We start from the raw sequence: 22,864 nt of genomic DNA, 5'->3' as shown, positions 1-22,864 counted from the left end.
TTGTGTAATAGTCTGAACTTCTGTTGCAGCCGTTTTCCTGTGGTGATTGCCTTATCTGTGGGATTGGCGTTTGGTGTGATCAGCGACGGCTTCGCTTCACACCACAACCAGATAAGTGGTTAGACAGGAGCTGCACGAGTGTGTGATTGGAGGTGGAGGTGCTCCCTCCTTACTGAATACAGACTGTGGGATTACTGAGTGTGCGACCTCACACTCATCAGGACTGTCTCTGTTCTCTGCCAGCAGTACCGGGTCTGACTGCTGAAGACAGCGGCCACCTGGGGCGCAGGGCTTGGCGGCTCCGGTGTTCTTCAGCTCCGTTGGCAGTGGAAGCTGTGTGGGATCCGGCACTTCTCTCGCCAGGCATCTTCTATCGTCGAGCCTGCCCACACGTCACCTGGTGTATGATTGACAGTCACTATATTGTTATTGTCTGTACGTCGTTGTGCGATTCACAACATTAAATTGTTACTTTTGGCTTATCCATTGTCCGTTCATTTACGCCCCCTGCTGTGGGTCCGTGTCACGACACTTTCACAACAAATACTGTGAGAAATCTTGGAGTCATTTTTGATCAGGATATGTCATTCAAAGCACATATTAAACAAATATGTAGGACTGCTTTTTTGCATTTACGCAATATCTCTAAAATTAGAAAGGTCTTGTCTCAGAGTGATGCTGAAAAACTAATTCATGCATTTATTTCCTCTAGACTGGACTATTGTAATTCATTATTATCAGGTTGTCCTAAAAGTTCCCTGAAAAGCCTTCAGTTAATTCAAAATGCTGCAGCTAGAGTACTAACGGGGACTAGAAGGAGAGAGCATATCTCACCCATATTGGCCTCTCTTCATTGGCTTCCTGTTAATTCTAGAATTTAAAATTCTTCTTCTTACTTATAAGGTTTTGAATAATCAGGTCCCATCTTATCTTAGGGACCTCATAGTACCATATCACCCCAACAGAGTGCTTCGCTCTCAGACTGCAGGCTTACTTGTAGTTCCTAGGGTTTGTAAGAGTAGAATGGGAGGCAGAGCCTTCAGCTTTCAGGCTCCTCTCCTGTGGAACCAGCTCCCAATTCAGATCAGGGAGACAGACACCCTCTCTACTTTTAAGATTAGGCTTAAAACTTTCCTTTTTGCTAAAGCTTATAGTTAGGGCTGGATCAGGTGACCCTGAACCATCCCTTAGTTATGCTGCTATAGACTTAGACTGCTGGGGGGTTCCCATGATGCACTGAGTGTTTCTTTCTCTTTTTGCTCTGTATGCACCACTCTGCTTTTAATCATTAGTGATTGATCTCTGCTCCCCTCCACAGCATGTCTTTTTCCTGGTTCTCTCCCTCAGCCCCAACCAGTCCCAGCAGAAGACTGCCCCTCCCTGAGCCTGGTTCTGCTGGAGGTTTCTTCCTGTTAAAGGGAGTTTTTCCTTCCCACTGTCGCCAAGTGCTTGCTCACAGGGGGTCGTTTTGACCGTTGGGGTTTTTACGTAATTATTGTATGGCCTTGCCTTACAATATAAAGCACCTTGGGGCAACTGTTTGTTGTGATTTGCCGGTATATAAATAAAATTGATTGATTGATTGATATATATATGAAATAATTTCAGACGATTCCATTAGGCTCTTTAAGAAGAAGAAGAAGAATAAGGTGGTGGTGGTGACAGAAGAAGCTGGTCAGATCAAAGCAGAAACTAAATTAAATTGAGGTAAAATGTAAGGCAAAGGGAAATGCAGCAGTTACCATCTGATGATGAGATTACAGGTGACATGTAGTGAATCACGGTCAGCATGGCCAACAAACATTAAAGATCCAAACACATGATCTTCAAAAAAATAATAAAGCGAAACAAAATAAAACAAAGAAAAAAGAGAAATTGAAAAAAAAAAAAAACACATACACACACACACACACACCATACAACCAACCCTATCAAAAACCCAAAATCAACAAGAGGTGTAATGAGGAATAGAAAATAATTTCATTTTTGTCAGCAAAAAAACAAAAAAAAAACAAAAAGCTAAAACACTAAAAACAGGTTTGACTACTATTTTCCCCTCAGTACAATTCATGGAAGTTAATTGAAGGAAGTTATCGGCTGAGTTAGCAAAGTGGAAAAGCACTGTGTCGGCCAAAATCTTTTTACTACCCGACGTTTCTCTCTCTGTCTCTGGCTCACTTACTGTTTAAAACAATAAGGGCCTGATTTATTAAAGGTTTACCACTGCACTTGCAAATACACCTGCATGCTGACTTACTAAAAGATTGCAATGAGGACTGTGTCTGTCAAATACACTAAATAGCATGCATTGCCAATTAAGCGGTTCTGTGTTTACAAATATGCAATCTGATGTTTGTTCACATGACTGCACGAAACTCTGATGGGAAAATGCAAATAAGTGAAGTTTACAGAAGCAACACAATTTATCAAGATCAAAAGGAAATGTAGCATGTGCTGATAGTGTCTGTACATGTGCGTTTGAAAGCCTGGTTTTAATTTACTCCACTTGAGAGACTGCTGTTCCAGCAGAACAGAGACCACTACCTCCTCATACACAGAATAAAGGAATATCATTCATTGTTAACACTGGGCATATTTAAAGAATTTAATGGTTTCCAAATAGTTGTCTCTATATGGAACACGTACAGTAGTGTTCAGAATAATAGTAGTGCTATGTGACTAAAAAGATGAATCCAGGTTTTGAGTATATTTCTTATTATTACATGGGAAACAAGGTACCAGTAGATTCAGTAGATTCTCACAAATCCAACAAGACCAAGCATTCATGATATGCACACTCTTAAGGTTATGAAATTGGGCAATTAGTAAAAAAAAGTAGAAAAGGGGGTCTTCACAATAGTAGCATCTGCTGTTGATGCTACAAACTCAAAACTATTATGTTCAAACTGCTTTTCTTAGCAATCCTGTGAATCACTAAATTAGTATTTAGTTGTATAACCACAGTTTTTCATGATTTCTTCACATCTGCGAGGCATTAATTTTGTTGGTTTGGAACCAAGATGTTGCTCATTTACTAGTGTGCTTGGGGTCATTGTCTTGTTGAAACACCCATTTCAAGGGTATGTCTTCTTCAGCATAAGGCAACATGACCTCTTCAAGTATTTTGACATATCCAAACTGATCCATGATACCTGGTATGCGATATATAGGCCCAACATCATACTAGGAGAAACATGCCCATATCATGATGCTTGCACCACCATACTTCACTGTCTTCACTGTGAACTGTGGCTTGAATTCAGAGTTTGGGGGTCATCTCACAAACTGTCTGCGGCCCTTGGACCCAAAAAGAACAATTTTACTCTCATCAGTCCACAAAATATTCCTCCATTCCTCTTAAGGCCAGTTGATGTGTTCTTTGGCAAATTGTAACCTCTTCTGCATGTCTTTTATTTAACAGAGGGACTTTGCGAGGGATTCTTGCAAATAAATTAGCTTCACACAGGCATCTTCTAACTGTCACAGCACTTACAGGTAACTCCAGCCTGTCTTTGATCATCCTGGAGCTGACCAATGGGTGAGCTTTTGCCATTCTGGTTATTTTTCTATCCGATGGTTGTTTTCTGTTTTCTTCCACGCGTCTCTAGTTTTTTTTTTGTCCATTTGAAAGCATTGGAGATCATTGTAGATGAACAGCCTATAATTTTTTGCACCTATGTATAAGTTTTCCCCTCTCCAATCAACTTTTTAATCAAACTACGCTGTTCTTCTGAACAATGTCTTGAACGTCCCATTTTCCTCAGGCTTTCAAAGAGAAAAGTGTGTTCAACAGGTGCTGGCTTCATCCTTAAATAGGGAACACCTGATTCACACCTGTTTGTTCCACAAAATTGACCAACTCACTGACTGAATGCCACACTACTATTATTGTGAACACCACCCTTTTCTACTTTTTTTACTAATAGCCCAATTTCATAGCCTTAAGAGTGTGCATATCATGAATGCTTGGTCTTGTTGGATTTGTGAGAATCTACTGAATCTACTGGTACCTTGTTTCCCATGTAACAATAAGAAATATACTCAAAACCTGGATTAATCTTTTTAGTCACATAGCACTACTATTATTCTGAACACTACTGTAGATGAGGGTACATTTTGATAAAAATCATAGCTACAGTCATTAATGTTTCTTACTGTGCCACACAAATAAACACACATGTCCACATCTGACTATTTGTATCCATATCCCTGTCACCACTTGAGCACGAATTGCACAAATGCCGTATGAATTGACATTCAAATGACAAATGACAGCAATTCGTGCTGCATTCGAACTCCACTTGAACGCCTCGTACAGCATTCCTACAGCAGTCGGCACATTCGTGTGTGGCTCATGGTGGACAACATATGAATGGAGGCGGAGTCAGTCGTACTGCATTCATACTGACATAGGAATTGACAGTCGAACGTCAGTTATGCAAGTCGCCCTGCAGTTGTACTGGACTCGACCTGCAGCATGAATTACATGAATGCTGTACGAATAGATATTCGAACAACATTCATGCAATTCGTGCTGCATACGAACTACATTCAATTCCTCTGACAGCATTCGAGTGGCACTTAGGGAAATAAGCCAAATTCGGACAGACCCATGTGCCTTGGTGATCACATGTGTGCGCATGCACAAGGGCGTGCACACTTGTATGTGAGCATGCACGTGAGAGTGCAATGGTACCAAACGTATGGAACCAAATTTGCACTCTAAATGGAACCAAGCCGCACTCTGAATGCAATGCAACACAAATGGGATGAATTAATCCATGTCATGTGACATACAAAGCACCAATCAAATGACAAGAATCCACTCAGCCGTTTTATATCTATCTATCTATCTATCTATCTATATCTATATATATAATATATATATATAATTGCCTTTCAAGTGCTCCCATTTGTTCAGGATCACCACAAGGGTCCAGTACATATCTGCATTGGGATTTAGCACAAATTTTATGTCGGATGCCCTTCCTGACATGACTCCAGTTTTACTTGAAGAAACAGACACAGCCCCTTGTACCTCTAAGACGTCGCCCATTCAAGTAATAACCAGAATCCTCTCTGCTTGCTTTCCAAGACCTGACAGGATGAAGCTTGCCGCAGGTGTCTTACCAGGTTCGATGCAGATGCTTCAGCAAATGACAGGCCTCTGGGGATGATGAGGATGTGATCTTGCTCCTTATTGATGCGGCCCTAAAATTAAAGTCAAATCAGATATTTGCTGCCAGAAGTTACCAGAGGTCAGATCTATAAACTGAAACCGTGGTGGTAAAAAAAAAAAAAAAAAAGAATTAATAAATAAATAACTGAAAAGTTATTTATTGTTCTTAATGTTTGAACAATTAATGAAAAAAGGTTACACTTATTCCCCTTACTGTGATGTAGGAGTTGCTAAAGTGGGCCCAACCGAACAGGTCCACCACTCTGTAGAAGCTGGCCAGCTTACAGCGTGTCAGCTTCTCGCCTTTCACCATTGTGGAACATTCTGCTCCGTACAGGTCATTGATTGGAGTGACCATCCCAAGACCTACAAAAAAGTGGAGCAGGGTAAATTGCCTAACATCGGCTGTGTTCTAAAAGTCAATAATACAGTCACTCCTCCACACAACCATGCTGAAAGGATTTTGTATGAATTCAGCAACAAAAGAAAATTAACTAGTAAGTATCTTATCCAAGCTGTTTATTTAAGGATAAATAATTCATTAAAGGACAAATAAATGATCCTGCATTCTGTGCAAGGTTGCTAACACCCTGGACAATTTGGTATTATATCAGTGAACAGCATCTTGCCATGCAGCAACAGAAAAACCACCAAGTCACTGTGTCAACAAAATCTTTCTTTGATAGCCCAAAGCTCTCATTTCACATAATGACCTCAGTGGTGTTATGGTGATAAACACCATCTGGATTCTGTGTGAGGTAAATATACATTATGAAAATCATCCTTCTCTACAAAATATGACTCTCATTCAGGTGAAATCAGCACTACGCAGGTATGACAGATTTTAGACTTTTCCATGTTTCAAACTTACTTCTTTCTCCAAATCAAACCCAAATAAGAAAAGGTTGGGATGGGATGGAAAATACATTCACTGTCTGAACCCCCTTAGTCCAAATAAGGGTCACAGGGGGCTGAAGCCTATCCCAGCAGTCACTGGGCGAGAAGCTGGGTGGACTAACTAAAGAATTTCATTGAGTAATGGGTAATAGCACACAACTAACACCAGTGATCTCCAATCCTTCAGATGATACTGTATCAAAAACAGTCATTCATCAATAGCTGATATAACCACATGGGCCATGGAAACCTTTGTCCAGCACTACAATACAGGGTTACATTCACACATGCCACTTAAGTTTACTGTAGAAAAAGAACCCCTATATTAACCTTATCCAGAAGAGGCGTTGACGTCTCTGGGCTCTGAGACATCTGTGACGAGCCATCACACAGTGTCAACATGTACTGTGCTAAGAGAAATCAATATTCCAGATCTTTTTTTGGAAGAAATACACACAGCGTGCTCCAAACCAAAGATGAAAATGACCATCCAGAATGTATCAGTAACCAATCCAAAAACCAGGATCTGTCATGGTATGTGGTTGTGTCAGTGCCCTTGGCAAACATCATTTACACTTCTTGCGATAGCAGCATTAATGTGGAAAAGTACTTGGAAATTTTAGAGCAACATATGGTGCATTCAAGATGACATCTTTTCCAGGGACGTCAATGCTTTTTTTTAAAGAAGAAAATGCAAAACCACATTTGGTACACATTACAAAGGGATGGCTACTGTTGAGGAAGATACAGATACTGGACTCAACTGTCTGCACTCCTGACCTGTTCTACGCAGAGAATGTGTGAAGATTTTTGAAATGAAAAATGCAACAAACACTACCCTGTAGTGTAGCAAACCTTAAGGGTCCCTTCACACATAACACAATTCAGTCAGAATGGTGCATGAAGGTGGAGTCAAGTGGCACTCATGTTAAATCAGAGCCACACTCGAACGCCTCGTACAGTAGTCACCACGTTCATTCGGGCATGGCACCTGCACTCTATATTCGCATTCTGCTCACGCTGCAAACCCATTCGAACAACGGGCATGATGAGGTCGCACTGCCATCTGATCCTGTTCACAGCATTTGAACGCTATGTCATACGCAGGTCAGACATAACGTGCCGAGCAACTGCACGAAATCATCATCCATGTTGAACCGTGGCTGAAGGACACGATCAAGGCAGCTTTCACACCAGCGGCCGAATGTCACTGAATGCCGGACGAATGATCATTTAAACCCCTCTCAGTTGGAGAAGGCTGGAGTCCAGGTGTCACCCACGAACATCCAACACCACTTCGAGGGGCACTTAGAAAAGGCGGGACCATTTGTGCTGTCAGCACGAGAGCAGAGAGCAGCTGACCACTTTTGACCTGGCTGTACGAATGGCAGGACATTTTTTAAATGCCCCACGAGTGTGCCATTACCAAGCAACACACGTCATGCAAGGCTCCCCCGGCAACACTTGTGGTGTGCAAGTGTGTCGCACTGCTCCTCCACCCACCGCAACACAGATGTCGCGAGGAGTGTGCCCCCCCACACACACACACACCATGATCGACCATTGTCAGGTGCAGCTGAAGTGGCTACAGTGCAATCACTGTCCAGCAGTGTCCAGCAGCCTGGACGGGCCGATTAATGCCGCCTCCACCTTCTTAATTTTCCAGTAGACCAGTGCTGTGGCCGCTCCACACAGCAGAATTCATCAAACATCAACTGGGTTCAGAGACCACTAGATCAGATCCATTTTGCCGTTTTCCAGAGGAGCAGGGCTGGCAGCCTCACAGACAAAACACGCTAAGGGAGAGTGGAGGAGATGCGACCGCCCTCGTCGGAGTCCCAAGCCAAAAAGATTAATCCAGGTTTTGAGTATATTTCTTATTGTTACATGGGAAACAAGGTACCAGTAGATTCAGTAGATTCTCACAAATCCAACAAGACCAAGCATTCATGATATGCACACTCTTAAGGCTATGAAATTGGGCTATTAGTAAAAAAAAAAAAAGCAGAAAAGGGGGTGTTCACAATAATAGTAGCATCTGCTGTTGACGCTACAAACTCAAAACTATTATGTTCAAACTGCTTGTATAGCAATCCTGTGAATCACTAAACTAGTATTTAGTTGTATAACCAAAGTTTTTCATGATTTCTTCACATCTGTGAGGCATTAATTTTGTTGGTTTGGAACCAAGATTTTGCTCGTTTACTACTGTGCTTGGGGTCATTGTCTTGTTGAAACACCCATTTCAAGAGCATGTCCTCTTCAGCATAAGGCAACATGACCTTTTCAAGTATTTTGACATATCCAGACTGATCCATGATACCTGGAAGGCAATATATAGGCCCAACACCATAGTAGGAAAAACATGCCCATATCATGATGCTTGCACCACCATGCTTCACTGTCTTCACTGTGAACTGTGGCTTGAATTCAGAGTTTGGGGGTCATCTCACAAACTGTCTGCGGCCCTTGGACCCAAAAAGAACAATTTTACTCTCATCAGTCCACAAAATATTCCTCCATTTCTCTTTAGGCCAGTTGATGTGTTCTTTGACAAATTGTAACCTCTTCTGCACGTCTTTTATTTAACAGAGGGACTTTGCCGGGAATTCTTGCAAATAAATTAGCTTCACACAGGCAGGCGTCTTCCAACTAACAGCACTTACAGGTAACTCCAGACTGTCTTTGATCATCCTGGAGCTGATCAATGGGTGAGACTTTGCCATTCTGGTTATTCTTCTATCCATTTTGATGGTTGTTTTCCATTTTCTCTGTTTTTTTTGTCCATTTTAAAGCATTGGAGATCATTGTAGATGAACAGCCTATAATTTTTTGCACCTGCATATACGTTTTCCCCTCTCCAATCAACTTTTTAATCAAACTACGCTGTTCTTCTGAACAATGTCTTGAATGTCCCATTTTCCTCAGGCTTTCAAAGAGAAAAGCATGTTCAACAGGTGCTGGCTTCATCCTTAAATAGGAGACACCTGATTCACACCTGTTTGTTCCACAAAATAGACGAACTCACTAACTGAATGCCACACTACTATTATTGTAAACACCCCCTTTTCTACTTTTTTTTGCTAATAGCCCAATTTCATAGCCTTAAGAGTGTGCATATCATGAATGCTTGGTCTTGTTGGATTTGTGAGAATCTACTGAATCTACTGGTACCTTGTTTCCCATGTAACAATAAGAAATATACTCAAAACCTGGATTAATCTTTTTAGTTACACAGCACTACTATTATTCTGAACAATACTGTATAGTGTACAGTTCAGCGTAAATCCCCGTGTGATTGTTCTGCCAGCAGCAGCCCGAATCATCCTCATCTGCTCGACACGACAGCATAATATCGTGCACACTTAATAGAACGTCATAGCAAAAACCACCTGTTTAAAAGTCTTTAAATCTCACTTTGGGGATCACATCACCAAGCGACAGTCATTTTCTGTTCAACTGCGCACTTTGGCAAACCAGTGTTGAGGAAGGGAGGAGCGTGGGAGGACTCCACAACTGCACGTCCAAGGTGCTTGCAGTTGTTGAGTCCTCCCTTTCACCCATTCACACAATACACTCACACACTGATGTCAGGGTGCTGCCATGCAAGGTTCTTATGCCACACTGGGAGCAAATTGGAGATTAAGAGCCTTGCCCAAGGGCCTTAGTGTTTTTCTGGTCAGGCTGGGGTTTGAACCAAGGATCCTCTGGTCTCAAGCCCAATGCTTAACCACTAGACCATCACCTCCCAAGCTGTTGTCAGCTGAAACTGACGAGAGCATGAGATCCCGCCCACACGTGAATTTGATGAATAAAGAAAATGAGCGAGAGAAAAGGCTGGATGATGTGGTGAGAATAAATCAGGAAATAAAAGAGATTAGCAAGGAAGAAGTGAGGGCTGCTATGAAGAGGATGAAGAGTGGAAAGGCAGTTGGTCCAGATGACATTCCAATGGAGGCATGGAAATGTCTAGGAGAGATGGCAGTAGAGTTTCTAACCAGATTGTTTAATAAAATCTTGGAAAGTGAGAGGATGCCTGAGGAGTGGAGACGAAGTGTGCTGGTTCCTATTTTCAAGAACAAGGGTGATGTGCAGAGCTGCAGTAACTACAGAGGCATAAAGCTGATCAGCCACAGCATGAAGTTATGGGTAAGAGTAGTAGAAGCTAGGCTTAGAAAACAGGTGAAGATCTGTGAGCAGCAATATGGTTTCATGCCGAGAAAGAGCACTACAGATGCAATGTTTGCTCTGAGAATACTGTTGGAAAAGTACAGCGAAGGACAGAAAGAGTTACATTGTGTGTTTGTGGACTTAGAAAAAGCTTATGATAGGGTGCCAAGAGAAGAGTTGTGGCATTGTATGAGGAAGTCTGGAGTGGCAGAGAAGTATGTTAGGGTAGTGCAGGACATGTACAAGAATAGTGTGACAGCGGTGAGATGCGCAGTCGGAATGACAGACTCATTCAAGGTGGAGGTGGGATTACACCAAGGATCAGCTCTGAGTCCTTTCTTGTTTGCAGTGGTGATGGACAGGTTGACAGATGAGATCAGACAGGAGTCCCCATGGACTATGATGTTTGCAGATGACATTGTGATCTGTAGTGAGAGTAGAGAGCAAGTTGAGTCTAGTCTGGAGAAGTGGAGATATGCTTTGGAGAGAAGGGGAATGAAAGTCAGTAGAAGCAAGACTGAGTACATGTGTGTGAATGAGAGGGAGCCCAGTGGAATAGTGCAGTTACAAGGAGTAGAAGTGGTGAAAGTATTTGAGTTTAAATATTTGGGGTCAACTGTTCAAAGTAATGGAGAGTGTGGTAGAGAGGTGAAGAAGAGAGTGCAGGCAGGGTGGAGTGGGTGGAGAAAGGTGGCAGGAGTGATTTGTGACCGAAGATTATCAGCAAGAGTGAAGGGGAAAGTTTACAAAACAGTAGTGAGACCAGCTATGTTGTATGGTTTAGAGACAGTGGCACTAACAAAAAGACAGGAGGCAGAGCTGGAGGTGGCAGAGCTGAAGATGTTGAGATTCTCTTTGGGAGTGACAAGAATGGACAAGATTAGGAATGAACATATCAGAGGGACAGCTCAGGTGGGATGATTTGGAGACAAAGTCAGAGAGGCGAGATTGAGATGGTTTGGACATGTGCAGAGGAGGGACCCAGGGTATGTAGGGAGAAGGATGCTGAGGATGGAGCCACCAGGCAGGAGGAGAAGAGGGAGACCAAAGAGGAGGTTCATGGATGTGCTGAGAGAGGACATGCAGGTGGTTGGTGTGACAGACGAAGATACAGAGGACAGGGTGAGATGGAAACGATTGATCTGCTGTGGCGACCCCTAACGGGAACAGCCGAAAGACAAAGAAGAAGAAGAAGACTACTGTATACTGTACTGTATACTACTGTGTACTACTGTATCTGTAGCACTACTGTATATACGCAAATTAATAAAATACAAACTTATTATGACTTGTCTCTCTCTTTGTCTCTCTAACACACACACAACTGTTGTGACATATCTCACTGCACATTTTGTCGCTAGCGACAATATGTGCCGAAATGGGGCTATGAACGTCTGCATATATCGTCATGATGCAATATGTGCATTGCGACAATATGTGCACTAACATATACACACTATTATCATTATCATTATTATCATCAGTATTATAATTATTTTATTTTATTATTGCTTCTCTTTTGTCCTTTCATTTTAAAATTGACCACAATGCAGATGTTTTCATTTTCTTGTGTCATCCAAGTATTTTTAATGTATTTACAATTATATTATGTACTTACATTGAACTTACTAAATCAAATCACACACACACATTTAATATAAAGATGATTTATATTGATGATTTATATCACCCCCTGTTGGAATGGTGTGTGAGTTCAGAATGTAATTAAGCAATGTCCATGCTTCTCCAAAAATATTACTTCGATCAATGGTCCATTTTGGCGTTCATCCTTGACATAAGACAAAATACATAAGAATATCAAATGGCAATGTCAGGTCTTCCCAGATTCTTCGTAATCAGAGTCATACACACACACACACACACACAGAGGCCACTTGGCTATTATAATATAGATGAAGTTCAGTTGGCCAAAAAAAAAAAACGTGAATTATCTTGGCTTCATTGTTGTGTGTCGCCCTGGTACCTGCGTCTCTGCTCACTCTCTCTCTCTCTCTCTCTCTCCTAGGTGGCATTCCTTGAGGAGCTGATGAGCACACCTGTCTACAATCAACCTGCCTCCATAAAAACCCTGGTCCAACGGCTCATCGGCACCAGAAACTCAGTGTTCACGACCTGGTACCTATCTATTTCTGAATAGAAGCTTACTGTTTGCGTTCCGTCGCAGTTATTTCTGGACTCTGTTTTGCTTTCTGCTGGTTTCTGACACCTGTACTATTTTTGGTTCTGAGCAATTGTAAACTGCCACTCTCACACAGTTTCTCCTCCTCTGTAGTGACACCGCTCTCCGTCAGCTCCACTGGGGGCAACCTGGACCACGGACCATGCACAACTCCACACCTTGGAACTCCACCTGCACACTGGATCCATTTGGGCTGCGACCACCGGTTTCCACTGCAACGTGGGCCGGGTCTCCACTCTGCTAACCTCCTAAACAGTATTCACCATTCACACAGCATTTGTTCTTGTAACATCCTTGTACAGTAAATCTGGTTGTCTTGTTCCATTCAGCCTCCCTGCATTGGAGTCTAACCCAGGTGTTTGGGGATCAAATCTATAGCAGAAGTTTCTGGCCAACATGATGGACTCCGCAGGGTCAGACAAACTACAACAGGCCCTTTCCACCCAGGGCACCTTCCTGGGTCAGCAACAACAACAACTTGCTGCTGTCGGATCATGTTTGGGACCTCTCCCAACAGGTTACACACACACACACATCTTGTCCTCATTAGCTGCTACCGTTGAGAAGCTTATCTCGGTTCCGCCTCCTGCTCCGGTTTCCGCTCCAGTTCAACTCATACAGGCCTCCGCATCCCCCAGTTTAGTCCCCGAACTGTTTATCTGTCATCCAGAACCATATTCCGGTGATGTTGATACATGCTCTTCCTTCCTCATGCAGTGCTCCTTTGTTTTTTCCCAGCGTCCATCTCAGTATTCCACTGACCTCAGTAAGATATATTACATCATCAACTTGCTCCGGGGGGAGGCCTTCAAGTGGGCTACCGCCCTCTGGAGCACAGAATCCCCTCTGCCACACTCCTTTTCACTTTTTTCTAAAGAGTTTCGGTTAGTTTTTGATCACCCCCAACATAGTCACTCAGTTTCCTAGCAGTTATTGTCCCTGAGGCAGGAGCAGCAGAGCGCTGCGGAGTATGCAGTCGACTTCCGGGTTCTCGCTGCGGAGGCCGGCTGGGACTCCGCGGTGCTGCAAAGCATATTTAACAGTCTATCGGAGGCATTAAAGGACGAACAGGTGGTCCGTGATTCACCAGAATCACTGGACCAATTAATCTCATTAGCCATCCATATTGATAACCGGTTGAGGGAGCGTCGGTGAGAGAAAAGCCGGAAGACTGACCGGAGTGCTGCCGCTCGGATCCCTCCGCGGTCTGGACTGGGCGCTTCTTTCTCGAGCTCCACTGCTGTGTCTATTCCCAGACCTCCAGCTCCCCCTGCTGATGAGACTATGCAGCTCGGCAGGGCCAAATTATCACCACAGGAGTGCCAGCGAAGAACTGGAGGCTGGAGAATGTTTATAGTGTGCTGCCACTGGCCACATCCGCAGTTCTTGTCCTGTGCGGCCAAAAACCAACGCTCATCCTTAGACTCTGGGCTAAGAATGAGCCAGATAACATTCACAGGTGTTCAACCTGGACGCACCCAAATCCCGGGTACTCTTTTGTTTAATGACCGTTCTTTATCTTTTCCTGCACTAATTGACACTGGGGCAGAAGGGAATTTTTTTGGATCGCAAGGTTGTAATCAATTCTTGCATCCCAGTGGTGGCACTAGACACGCTCCTTTCAGTGCATGCTTTAGATGGCACCCCCCTTCCTGCCATAACACATCAAACCGAACCGGTCTGTTGTGAAAGTGTAGGAACACGGACCCACAACAGGGGGCGACAATGAACGGACAATGGAGGAATCAAATAACACTGTTTTTACTGTTGTGGAAAAAGGGCACAACAAATACAACTGATAACAATAGAGAGATTTAGTCTAATTCAAAGGTGTCGTGTGGGCAGGCTCGACGATAGGAGACGTCTGTTCCAAGTCGAACCGGAACCAACCCGATCTCGCTCCGCCACCGGACCCCCGGGGATACTGGAGCCGCCAAGTCCCGAATTCCGCATGGTGGCCACTGCCTCCGCTTGCCGGATCCGGTACTGCTGGCAGGAAACAGAAACAGTCAGGTGTGGATGCGGCTGCACCCAACAACACGGAGGGTGGAGAGTCCACCTCCACCTCTCGTCAACAACTGGTATGTGCAGGAGTATGAGTACTTATCAAAAAGGTTGGTGAAAAGTCCAACTCAGTCTCCAGCTGCAAGTACTCACTGACTACTGTCAAAACACAAAGCAACAATGTTCACTGTCTGAAAGACAACACAACGGCTGAGTACGTTACCTCTTTAGGTATGGCGATATCTCGGCAAATGAGGTGGAGATGCCGTCCTGCTGATATACCTCCGTCTTGATTGGGATCAGCTGTCTCCCGTGATGGATGACAGCTGTCGTCCTGGCTGCTCCTGTGAGGCGGGAGCGCCCTCTGATGTCTGGAGCCCGCACTCCAGGCAGGGCGCCCTCTGGTGGTGGTGGGCCAGCAGTACCTCCTCTTCAGCGGCCCACACAACACGGTCACTCTAGTGGTATCTGGGAACCACCGGGAGACAATCCAGTTCTTTGTGTTTTCTTCCACGTCCCCCCTGGTTTTAGGTCATCCTTTGGTTATCAAACACAATCCCCAGATTGATTGGCCTACCGGGTCTGTCACACAGTGGAGCAAGGCCTGCCACCGCGAGTGTCTTCGATCATCCATTCCGCCCAGTGGTAAGGTCAAGGAGGAGGTCACTCCACCTCCTGATCTGTCTGTAGATCCCAAAGAGTATCACGATCTTGCTGAGGTGCTCAGCAAGGATCGTGCTCTGTCACTTCCCCCGCACCGTCCTTATGACTGCACCATTGACTTACTTCCGGGCGCCAAGTATCCGGTTAGTCGGCTCTACAATCTGTCGTGCCCAGAACGTGAGGCAATGGAGACCTATATCCGGGACTCCTTGTGTGCTGGGCTGATACGTCACTCGTCATCCCCTCTGGGGGCAGGCTTCTTCTTTGTCGGGAAGAAGGATGGTACCCTGCGCCCCTGCATTGATTTCCAGGGGCTGAATGCCATAATGGTCCGCAATCAGTACCCACTCCCCCTTTTAGATTCTGTGTTCAGTCCCCTGCAGGGGACCTCAATTTTTTCCAAACTAGACCTCAGAAACGCCTATCACCTGGTCCGGGTCAGGGAGTGTGATGAGTGGAAGACTGCCTTCAACACTCCTCTCAGACATTTTGAATATCTGGTCATGCCTTTCGGTCTCACAAACGCTCCCGCCACCTTCCAAGGTCTAGTCAACGATGTCCTTCGGGACTTCCTCAACCGGTTTGTTTTCATCTATCTTGAAGATATCCTCATTTTTTCTCCTACTCTCTGTGAACACATTAAGCATGTACGCTTAGTACTCCAGCGGTTGTTGGAGAACCGGTTGTTTGTGAAGGCCCAGAAATGTGAATTCCATCAATCTACTATTTCCTTCCTTGGCTTTATTATTTCTCCCAACTCAGTTAAGCAAGATCCCTGTAAAGTCACAGCTGTAACACACCAGCCAGTTCCGACATCCCGAAAACAGTTACAACAGTTTCTTGGTTTTGCCAATTTTTATCGCAGATTCATTTGAAACTTCAGTATTGTTGCATCGCCTCTCACAGCACTCAATTCTCCTAAGGTCCCATTTCAGTGGTCCGCCTCAGCTGACAGAGCCTTCCGGGACCTTAAACACTGGTTCTCCACAGCCCCTATCTTGCTCCAACCTGATCCAGACCGCCATTTTGTTGTGGAGGTTGATGCCTCCGATTTCGGTATTGGTGCCGTCCTGTCTCAGCGGTCCGCCACAGACAACAAACTCCATCCTTGTGTTTTCTTCTCCCGCCGGCTGACCCCTGCGGAGAGGAACTATGATGTTGGAAACCAGGAACTTCTGGCAGAATGGAGACACTGGCTGGAGGGGGCCGCAGTTCCATTCACTGTTTGGACAGATCACAAAAACCTGAAATACATAAAAACAGCCAAACGTCTCAATTCCCGTCAGTCCAGGTGGTCCTTGTTTTTTGGACGCTTCAACTTCAACCTTACCCGGAACCAAGAATGGAAAATCTGACGCCTTATCCCGCCAGTTTGAACTCACAGATCCCCCCTCCATGTCGGACCCAATCCTGCAGCGTTCCATGGTCGTGGGGGCCGTTACCTGAGATGTCCAGGAGGCTTTGGACAGACATCCGGATCCTAGAGGAGGACCTCCCGGGTGGCTTTTCGTTCCACCAGAAGCCTGATCGGAAGTCCTCACCTTCTGCCATGCTTCTAAGCTCGCCTGCCATCCTGGGGTTTCCCGAACTGTAGACCTGGTACGTCATCGCTTCTGGTGGCCCTCAGTCCAGGCGGACGTGCGTGCCTATGTTCAGGCTTGCACCATCTGCGCCAGGGGCAAGTCTCTTCATCATCCACCTGCTGGGTTTCTTCAACCGCTTCCCACACCCAGCTGCCCCTGGTCCCACATCTACCTGGACTTTGTCACAGGACTGCCTCCACCCCAGGCTAACACTGTGATCCTCACGATCATGGATCAGTTTTCCAAGAAGGCACACTTTGTGGCTCTGCCGGTGATTCCAACAGCCCAGGAGACCGCTGACCTCCTAGTCCACTATGTGGTGTGGTTGCATGGCATACCCTCGGATGTGGTGTCGGACGAGGTCCCCAATTCACCTCTCAGGTCTGGAGGAGCTTCTGTGTGGCGATTTGGGCCTCGGTAAGCCTCTCCTCCAGTTACCATCCACAGAGCAATGGTCAGGCGGAACGGGCCAACCAGGACCTGGAATCCACCCTTAGGTGTGTCTTCTCCTCCCACCCGACCGAATGGAGCACCCACCTTCCTTGGATTGAATACACTCACAATTCTCGGATCTCCTCAGCTACTGGACTTACTCCTTTTGAAGTGTCGCTTGGCTATCAACTTCCCCTGTTCCCTCTACAGGAAGCGGATATTGCGGTACCGTCAGTTCAGGTCCACCTCAGGCGTTGCCGTCAGTTGTGGAGGACAGCCCGTTCCACCCTTCTGCGGGCTAAGGAGAGGATGGAACGTCATGCCAACAGTCACCGCGCCCCAGCCCCTGTCTACCAGCCCGGGCAGGAGGTGTGGTTCTCTTCGTGGGACATTCCTCTGCATATGGAGTCTCCCAAGCTCGTTCCCCGCTTCACTGGTCCGTTTGTGGTTGATCGGGTGGTCAACCCTACCTCTGTGCATCTCCGTCTGCCTTGTAACTTGCAGATCCACCTGGTCTTCCACATGTCCCGACTCAAGCCTGTCTGCTCCAGTCCAATGTGTCCACCGGCTCCACCACCCCCTCCTGCCCGGACTGTCGACGGTCATCCGGCCTGGATGGTCAACAAGACCTTGGATGTTCGTCTCTGCGGTCGGGGCTTCCAATATCTGGTGAACTGGGAGGGTTATGGGCCTGAAGAATGCTCCTGGGTCAAGCGGAGTCTCATCTTGGACCCTTCCCTCCTCCAGGACTTCTACCGGGAGCATCCTCATCGGCCCGGGTAGGTCGCCTGGGGGTTCCCATTGGGGGGGGGGGTACTGTTGTGTGTCGCCCTGGTACCTGCTCCTCTGCTCGCTCTCTCTCTCTCTCTCTCTTCCAGGTGGCATTCCTTGTGGCGCTGATGAGCACACCTGTCTACAATCAACCTGCCTCCATAAAAACCCTGGTCCAACGGCTCATCGGCGCCAGACACTCAGTGTTCACAACCTGGTACCTGGCCTGTCTATTTCTGAATAGAAGCTTACTGTTTGCGTTCCATCGCAGTTATTTCTGGACTCTGTTTTGCTTTCTGTTGGTTTTTGACACCTGTACTATTTTTGGTTCTGAGCAATTGTAAACTGCCACCCTCATACAGTTTCTCCTCCTCTGTAGTGACACAGCTCTCCGTCAGCTCCACTGGGGGCCACCTGGACCACGGACCATGCACAACTCCACACCTTGGAACTCCACTTGCACACCGGATCCATGTGGGCTGCGACCACCGGTTTCCACCGCAACGCAGGTCGGGTCTCCACTCTGCTAACCTCCTAAGCAGTATTCACCATTCACACAGCATTTGTTTTTGTAACATCCTTGTACAATAAATCTGGTTGTCTTTATCCATTCAGCCTCCCTGCATTGGAGTCTAACCCAGGTATTTGGGAATCAAATCCATAACATTCATACTGCCTACAATTAAATAAAAGTCAAAGTAAATGTAAGGATCACTGGGTTGTTGTTTTTTTTTTTTCTGCATTTTGTGTTTCCAAATCATCCCAACCTTTGTATTTTTGAAAGTTTGGTGTAGATTAAGTCTGTGAGCTATTCAGTGACACAGATATGTTACTGTTTCCATCTCCTGACTTGTAAAACAAACAAACAAAAAAAAACAAACAAGAAAAACAATAACTGGCTGGCTGCAAAAGTGATTTGTAGTCAGGTTAATCCTTGTATTTAGTTTGTTCAATTATGGCTTCTGAAAATGGAAAGACTAGAAAAGTATGAAGATAAAAATGGCCTTTATTCCAGCATGTTTAATGTGATATTTTTGCCCATTCTCTTGAATTAAAACTGAAAGTCTGAAGTCTTGATTGTTTAATTTCAAATCCATTGTGGGGTGTGCAGAGGAGACATCTGAAAAACCGTCACTGTCCAAATATTTATGGCGCTGACTGAAAATCTGTTGACTTCGATGCTTTTTTTCTGTTAAATGTAAAATGATACTACTGATGACAGCAGTAACTGTCCTGTAGGGACAAGTATGAACATCTGTCATTTTACCAAATGATGTATCTCACACCTTTGGCTGCTCATTTTCACTTTGATGTCCCTCTTTATTCCTTATGATTGTCTATTCAAAAAGCATGACTGTAAATTGCTGTCATGCACTTGATGTGTAAGTCACCATTAACCATGCTTTAAAAAACCAGGTCTTGAAGGAGGCTGTGCACGTGGATTCCTGGATTTGGCTGCAGTATCATGAACCAGAGAAATATACCTGGCTATTTCCATGTGTGTGTGTGTGTGTGTGTGTGTGTGTGTGGTCGGGTCATTGTTAAGTGTGCAAAGCTTTTGTTATCATCTTGTCCGCTCATGTTTTTGGCTGGATTTACCTCTCTGGGTAATTTCATGACACCTTTTCGGTGCGGTTACCCAGGTCAAAAAGTTGCAGTGTTGCCTGTACTCACTGAGTGGGGAGGTGTTAAAGCCGGCCACTGGGGCGGACATAAAGAAGTCAGCAATCTGTCTGAGGGCCAGCAGGCCTGTGGGATTGTTCCCCTTCTTCTGCTGCTCCTGGATCAGGTTCTCCAACTCCTCTTTGAAAGCCTGAAAGACAGCAGGGGAAAGAATTTTTCAGACGCCAAAACAGCACTGTAAGAAAGTAATCCTGTCCACTGTTATCTACGCTATCTATATTGCGACGTGAAGTTGATGAGAATTAACGACTCCAACTGGATGGCACGCCAGTCCATCACAGGTTTTGCCCCTAGTGAAGCTGGTACTTATTTACCCCTGGTTGACTCAGACAATCCAGATGAAGTAAAGGTACCTTGACACTTGCACAAATTTGATCCTCGCACATTCATTGTGCCAATGCAAACTGCTTTGTCCCGCTGGACACCGCTCTTTGTCCTGTTTGATGCCATTTTATATAAAATAATTATTTTAGAGCCGATGATGCATTTCCTCTCAGAACTTGGCTGATGAAACCATCTCTAATCTCCCAAAATCACAGAGAAATTATCTGCAGCTCCAGCTTGTCTTGTGCACGTTGTGCCGCAGAGAATGCATTTGAACTGTCTTAAAGGTAATTATTTACAGTGGGGTAAAAAAGTATTTAGTCAACCCCTGAATGTGCAAGTTCTCCTACTTAGAAAAATGAGAGAGGTCTGTAATTTTCAACATAGGTACACTTCAACTATGAGAGACAACACGGATCAGTCGTCCTGTCCCCTTTGCAGAAAAACAGCCCCAAAGCATGATGTTTCCACCCCCATGCACCACAGTAGCTATGGTGTTCTTGGGATGCAACTCAGAATTGTTCTTCTTCCAAACAGGACGAGTTAAGATTTTAACAAAATGTTCTTTTTTGGTTTCATCTGACCACATGATATTCTTCCAATCCTCTTCTGGATCTCTGGAAAACTTCAGATGGGCCTGGACATGTCCTGGCTTAAGCAGTGGGCCACGTCTGGCACTGCAGGATTTGAGTCCCTCTCTGCGTCATGTGTAGCCTTTGTTACTTTGGTCCCAGCTCTCTGCAGGTCATTCATCAGGTCCCTCCGTGTAGTTCTGGGATTTTTGCTCACCGTTCTCATGATCATTTTGACCCCACCGGATGAGATCTTGCTTGGAGCCCCAGATCAAGGGAGATTATCAATGGTCTTGTATGTCTTCCATTTTCTTGCAATTGCTCCCACAGTTGATTTATTCACACCAACCTGCTTGACTATTGTAGATTCACTCTTCCCAGCCTGGTGCACATCTACAATTTTGTTCCTGGTGTCCTTCGACAGCTCTTTGGTCTTGGCCATGGTTGAGTTTGGAGTCTGACTGTTTGAGGCTGTGGATAGGTGTCTTTTATACAGATAACGAGTTCAAAGAGATGCCATTAACACAGGTAACAGGTGGAGGACAGAAGAGCTTTTTAAAGAAGAGCCAGAAATCTTGCTTGTTTGTGGTTGACCAAATACTTATTTTCCACCATAATTTACAAATAAATTCTTTAAAACATCCTACAATGTGATTTCCTGGATTTTTTTTCTCATTTTGTCTCACAGTTGAAGTGTACCTATGATGAAAATTACAGACCTCTGTCATCTTTCTAAGTAGGAGAACTTGCACAATCAGGGACTTACTAAATACTTTTTGGCCCCACTGTATAATATATATACTGTAATAGATTAGTAAAACAGTTGCTTCCTACTACAGTTCATTCCTACTTATGAGTTTGATAACGTATCTGTAAAATTATGTTTATTATGGATGTAACATCTCGCCATGATCGTTGAGATGTGCTGCGCTGCAGCAGTGAGACACACTGACACGCAGTGACACACAGTGGTTTTGAATAGGTTGTGCAACGTTCACAACTAGTTCACAAAATGAATGCGTGTCAGAAGTTTTGAACATGCTCGTGCAAGTGCGGGGATCAAATTCATGCAAGTGTCAAGGTGCCTTAAGTTCTCCAAGGACACAGACAGGTAGTGTGAGGCAGATGGCCCTAGAATGTAATGCTCGGCGCTCATTTGTCAAAATGTGCGTGGGAAAGGTTGTAAATACTGCCGTAGGAACAAAATTTAGCAGGTGTGAAAAAACAAAAAATAAATACGAAGTCCCTTCAGCTACTCCCTTGTTTTCATTTGGGGTCACCACAGCAGATCCAAGGAGGATCTTCTCCATGTTGGTTTGGCACATGTTTTATACTCTTCCTGATGCAAATCCACATTACACAGAGAACTATGGCAGAAGTGAGGTTTGAACCAACAACCTTGCGCACTGAACCCAAACGCACGAACCACTTGGCCACCACCCCTAAAGAATGAAAAATAAATAATCATATTTACCAAACATGCACACGCCATTCATACACACATCAGTAATTATTAAATGTTGATAAATCTCACACGTTCCAAAGCACATGCTCGTGCACATTCATGATTATTTGCATTCAGAAATGCCCTCAGTTAACCATGTATGGTAACAAAACATCCATTTGTTGCTTGTGTTCCTCAATGGAAAAATGGCTAATAGAGCGAAGAAAATCAACGTTTGTGAAACAGCAACAGTGAGCAACAGTGAGATGAAAAACATAATAAATAAATAAATAAATAAATGCACCACTAGGTGGCGATGACCCATCGGACAATAGTGAACCCAATCATTTGTAACCACCATTTCGTCAGGGTGTCATGTTTCTTAATTCAGACATCAAAATCACTTAAATCAGCATAAAATTTTCCAGTTAAGAGAAAAAATAGACAATTATTTATCGTTGCAGTTTGTCTCAAAACACCTGCGGCCCTCTAACATCACCGTGCTCCTGTCTTAAGATAAAATCTCTCCTAAAGAAATCTAAGTAGCGATGATAAAGTGGACCCATTTTCAATATAAAACTGGGGGAAGGAAACTTGATTTGTGCCTTCTCGTAACAGACTGAGGTGCTTGTTGATGGGAAAGGTCTTAATTAATTTTTTTATTTACATCATGAAGTCAAAAGATTCTGTTTAGTTCACGAGTGTTTTTTTTTTTGTTGTTGTTGTAGGTTTTGACACGAATGAGCTGACAAGTGTTTCTAACTTAATATAACTGCAAATTGTGTATTTATTAATTCAAGGAAATAAAGAACGCATATTGTTGAGGTTGTATGGTCTCATGGCAGCAATGCTTTCTCGTTGCAGTTTCCTTGTGTGTACGCATGGTTAGAGCTGTGTGCACATTTACACACATTTCTAACTTTAAGTACAAATTGGTAAATT

At 44.5% G+C, this 22,864-nt stretch overlaps 1 protein-coding gene across 6 annotated transcripts in view; it reads right to left on the bottom strand.

Annotated features, from left to right (window-relative positions):
- Positions 1–22,864, bottom strand: part of add3a (adducin 3 (gamma) a) — a 259,484-nt gene that overhangs the window by 75,994 nt on the left and 160,626 nt on the right. For all 6 annotated transcript variants that reach the window (XM_034189173.1, XM_034189174.1, XM_034189172.1 and 3 more), the window contains 3 exons: positions 19,574–19,712; positions 5,394–5,545; positions 5,131–5,211 (listed from right to left, as the gene is read on the bottom strand). In XM_034189173.1, coding sequence (XP_034045064.1) covers positions 5,131–5,211; positions 5,394–5,545; positions 19,574–19,712 — 372 coding nt within the window. The remainder of the gene's footprint in view (positions 1–5,130; positions 5,212–5,393; positions 5,546–19,573; positions 19,713–22,864) is intronic.

Source organism: Thalassophryne amazonica, chromosome 15, assembly GCF_902500255.1.
Source record: "Thalassophryne amazonica chromosome 15, fThaAma1.1, whole genome shotgun sequence".
Classification (NCBI taxonomy): domain Eukaryota; kingdom Metazoa; phylum Chordata; class Actinopteri; order Batrachoidiformes; family Batrachoididae; genus Thalassophryne; species Thalassophryne amazonica.
This window is presented reverse-complemented; position numbering and strand designations above follow the sequence as displayed.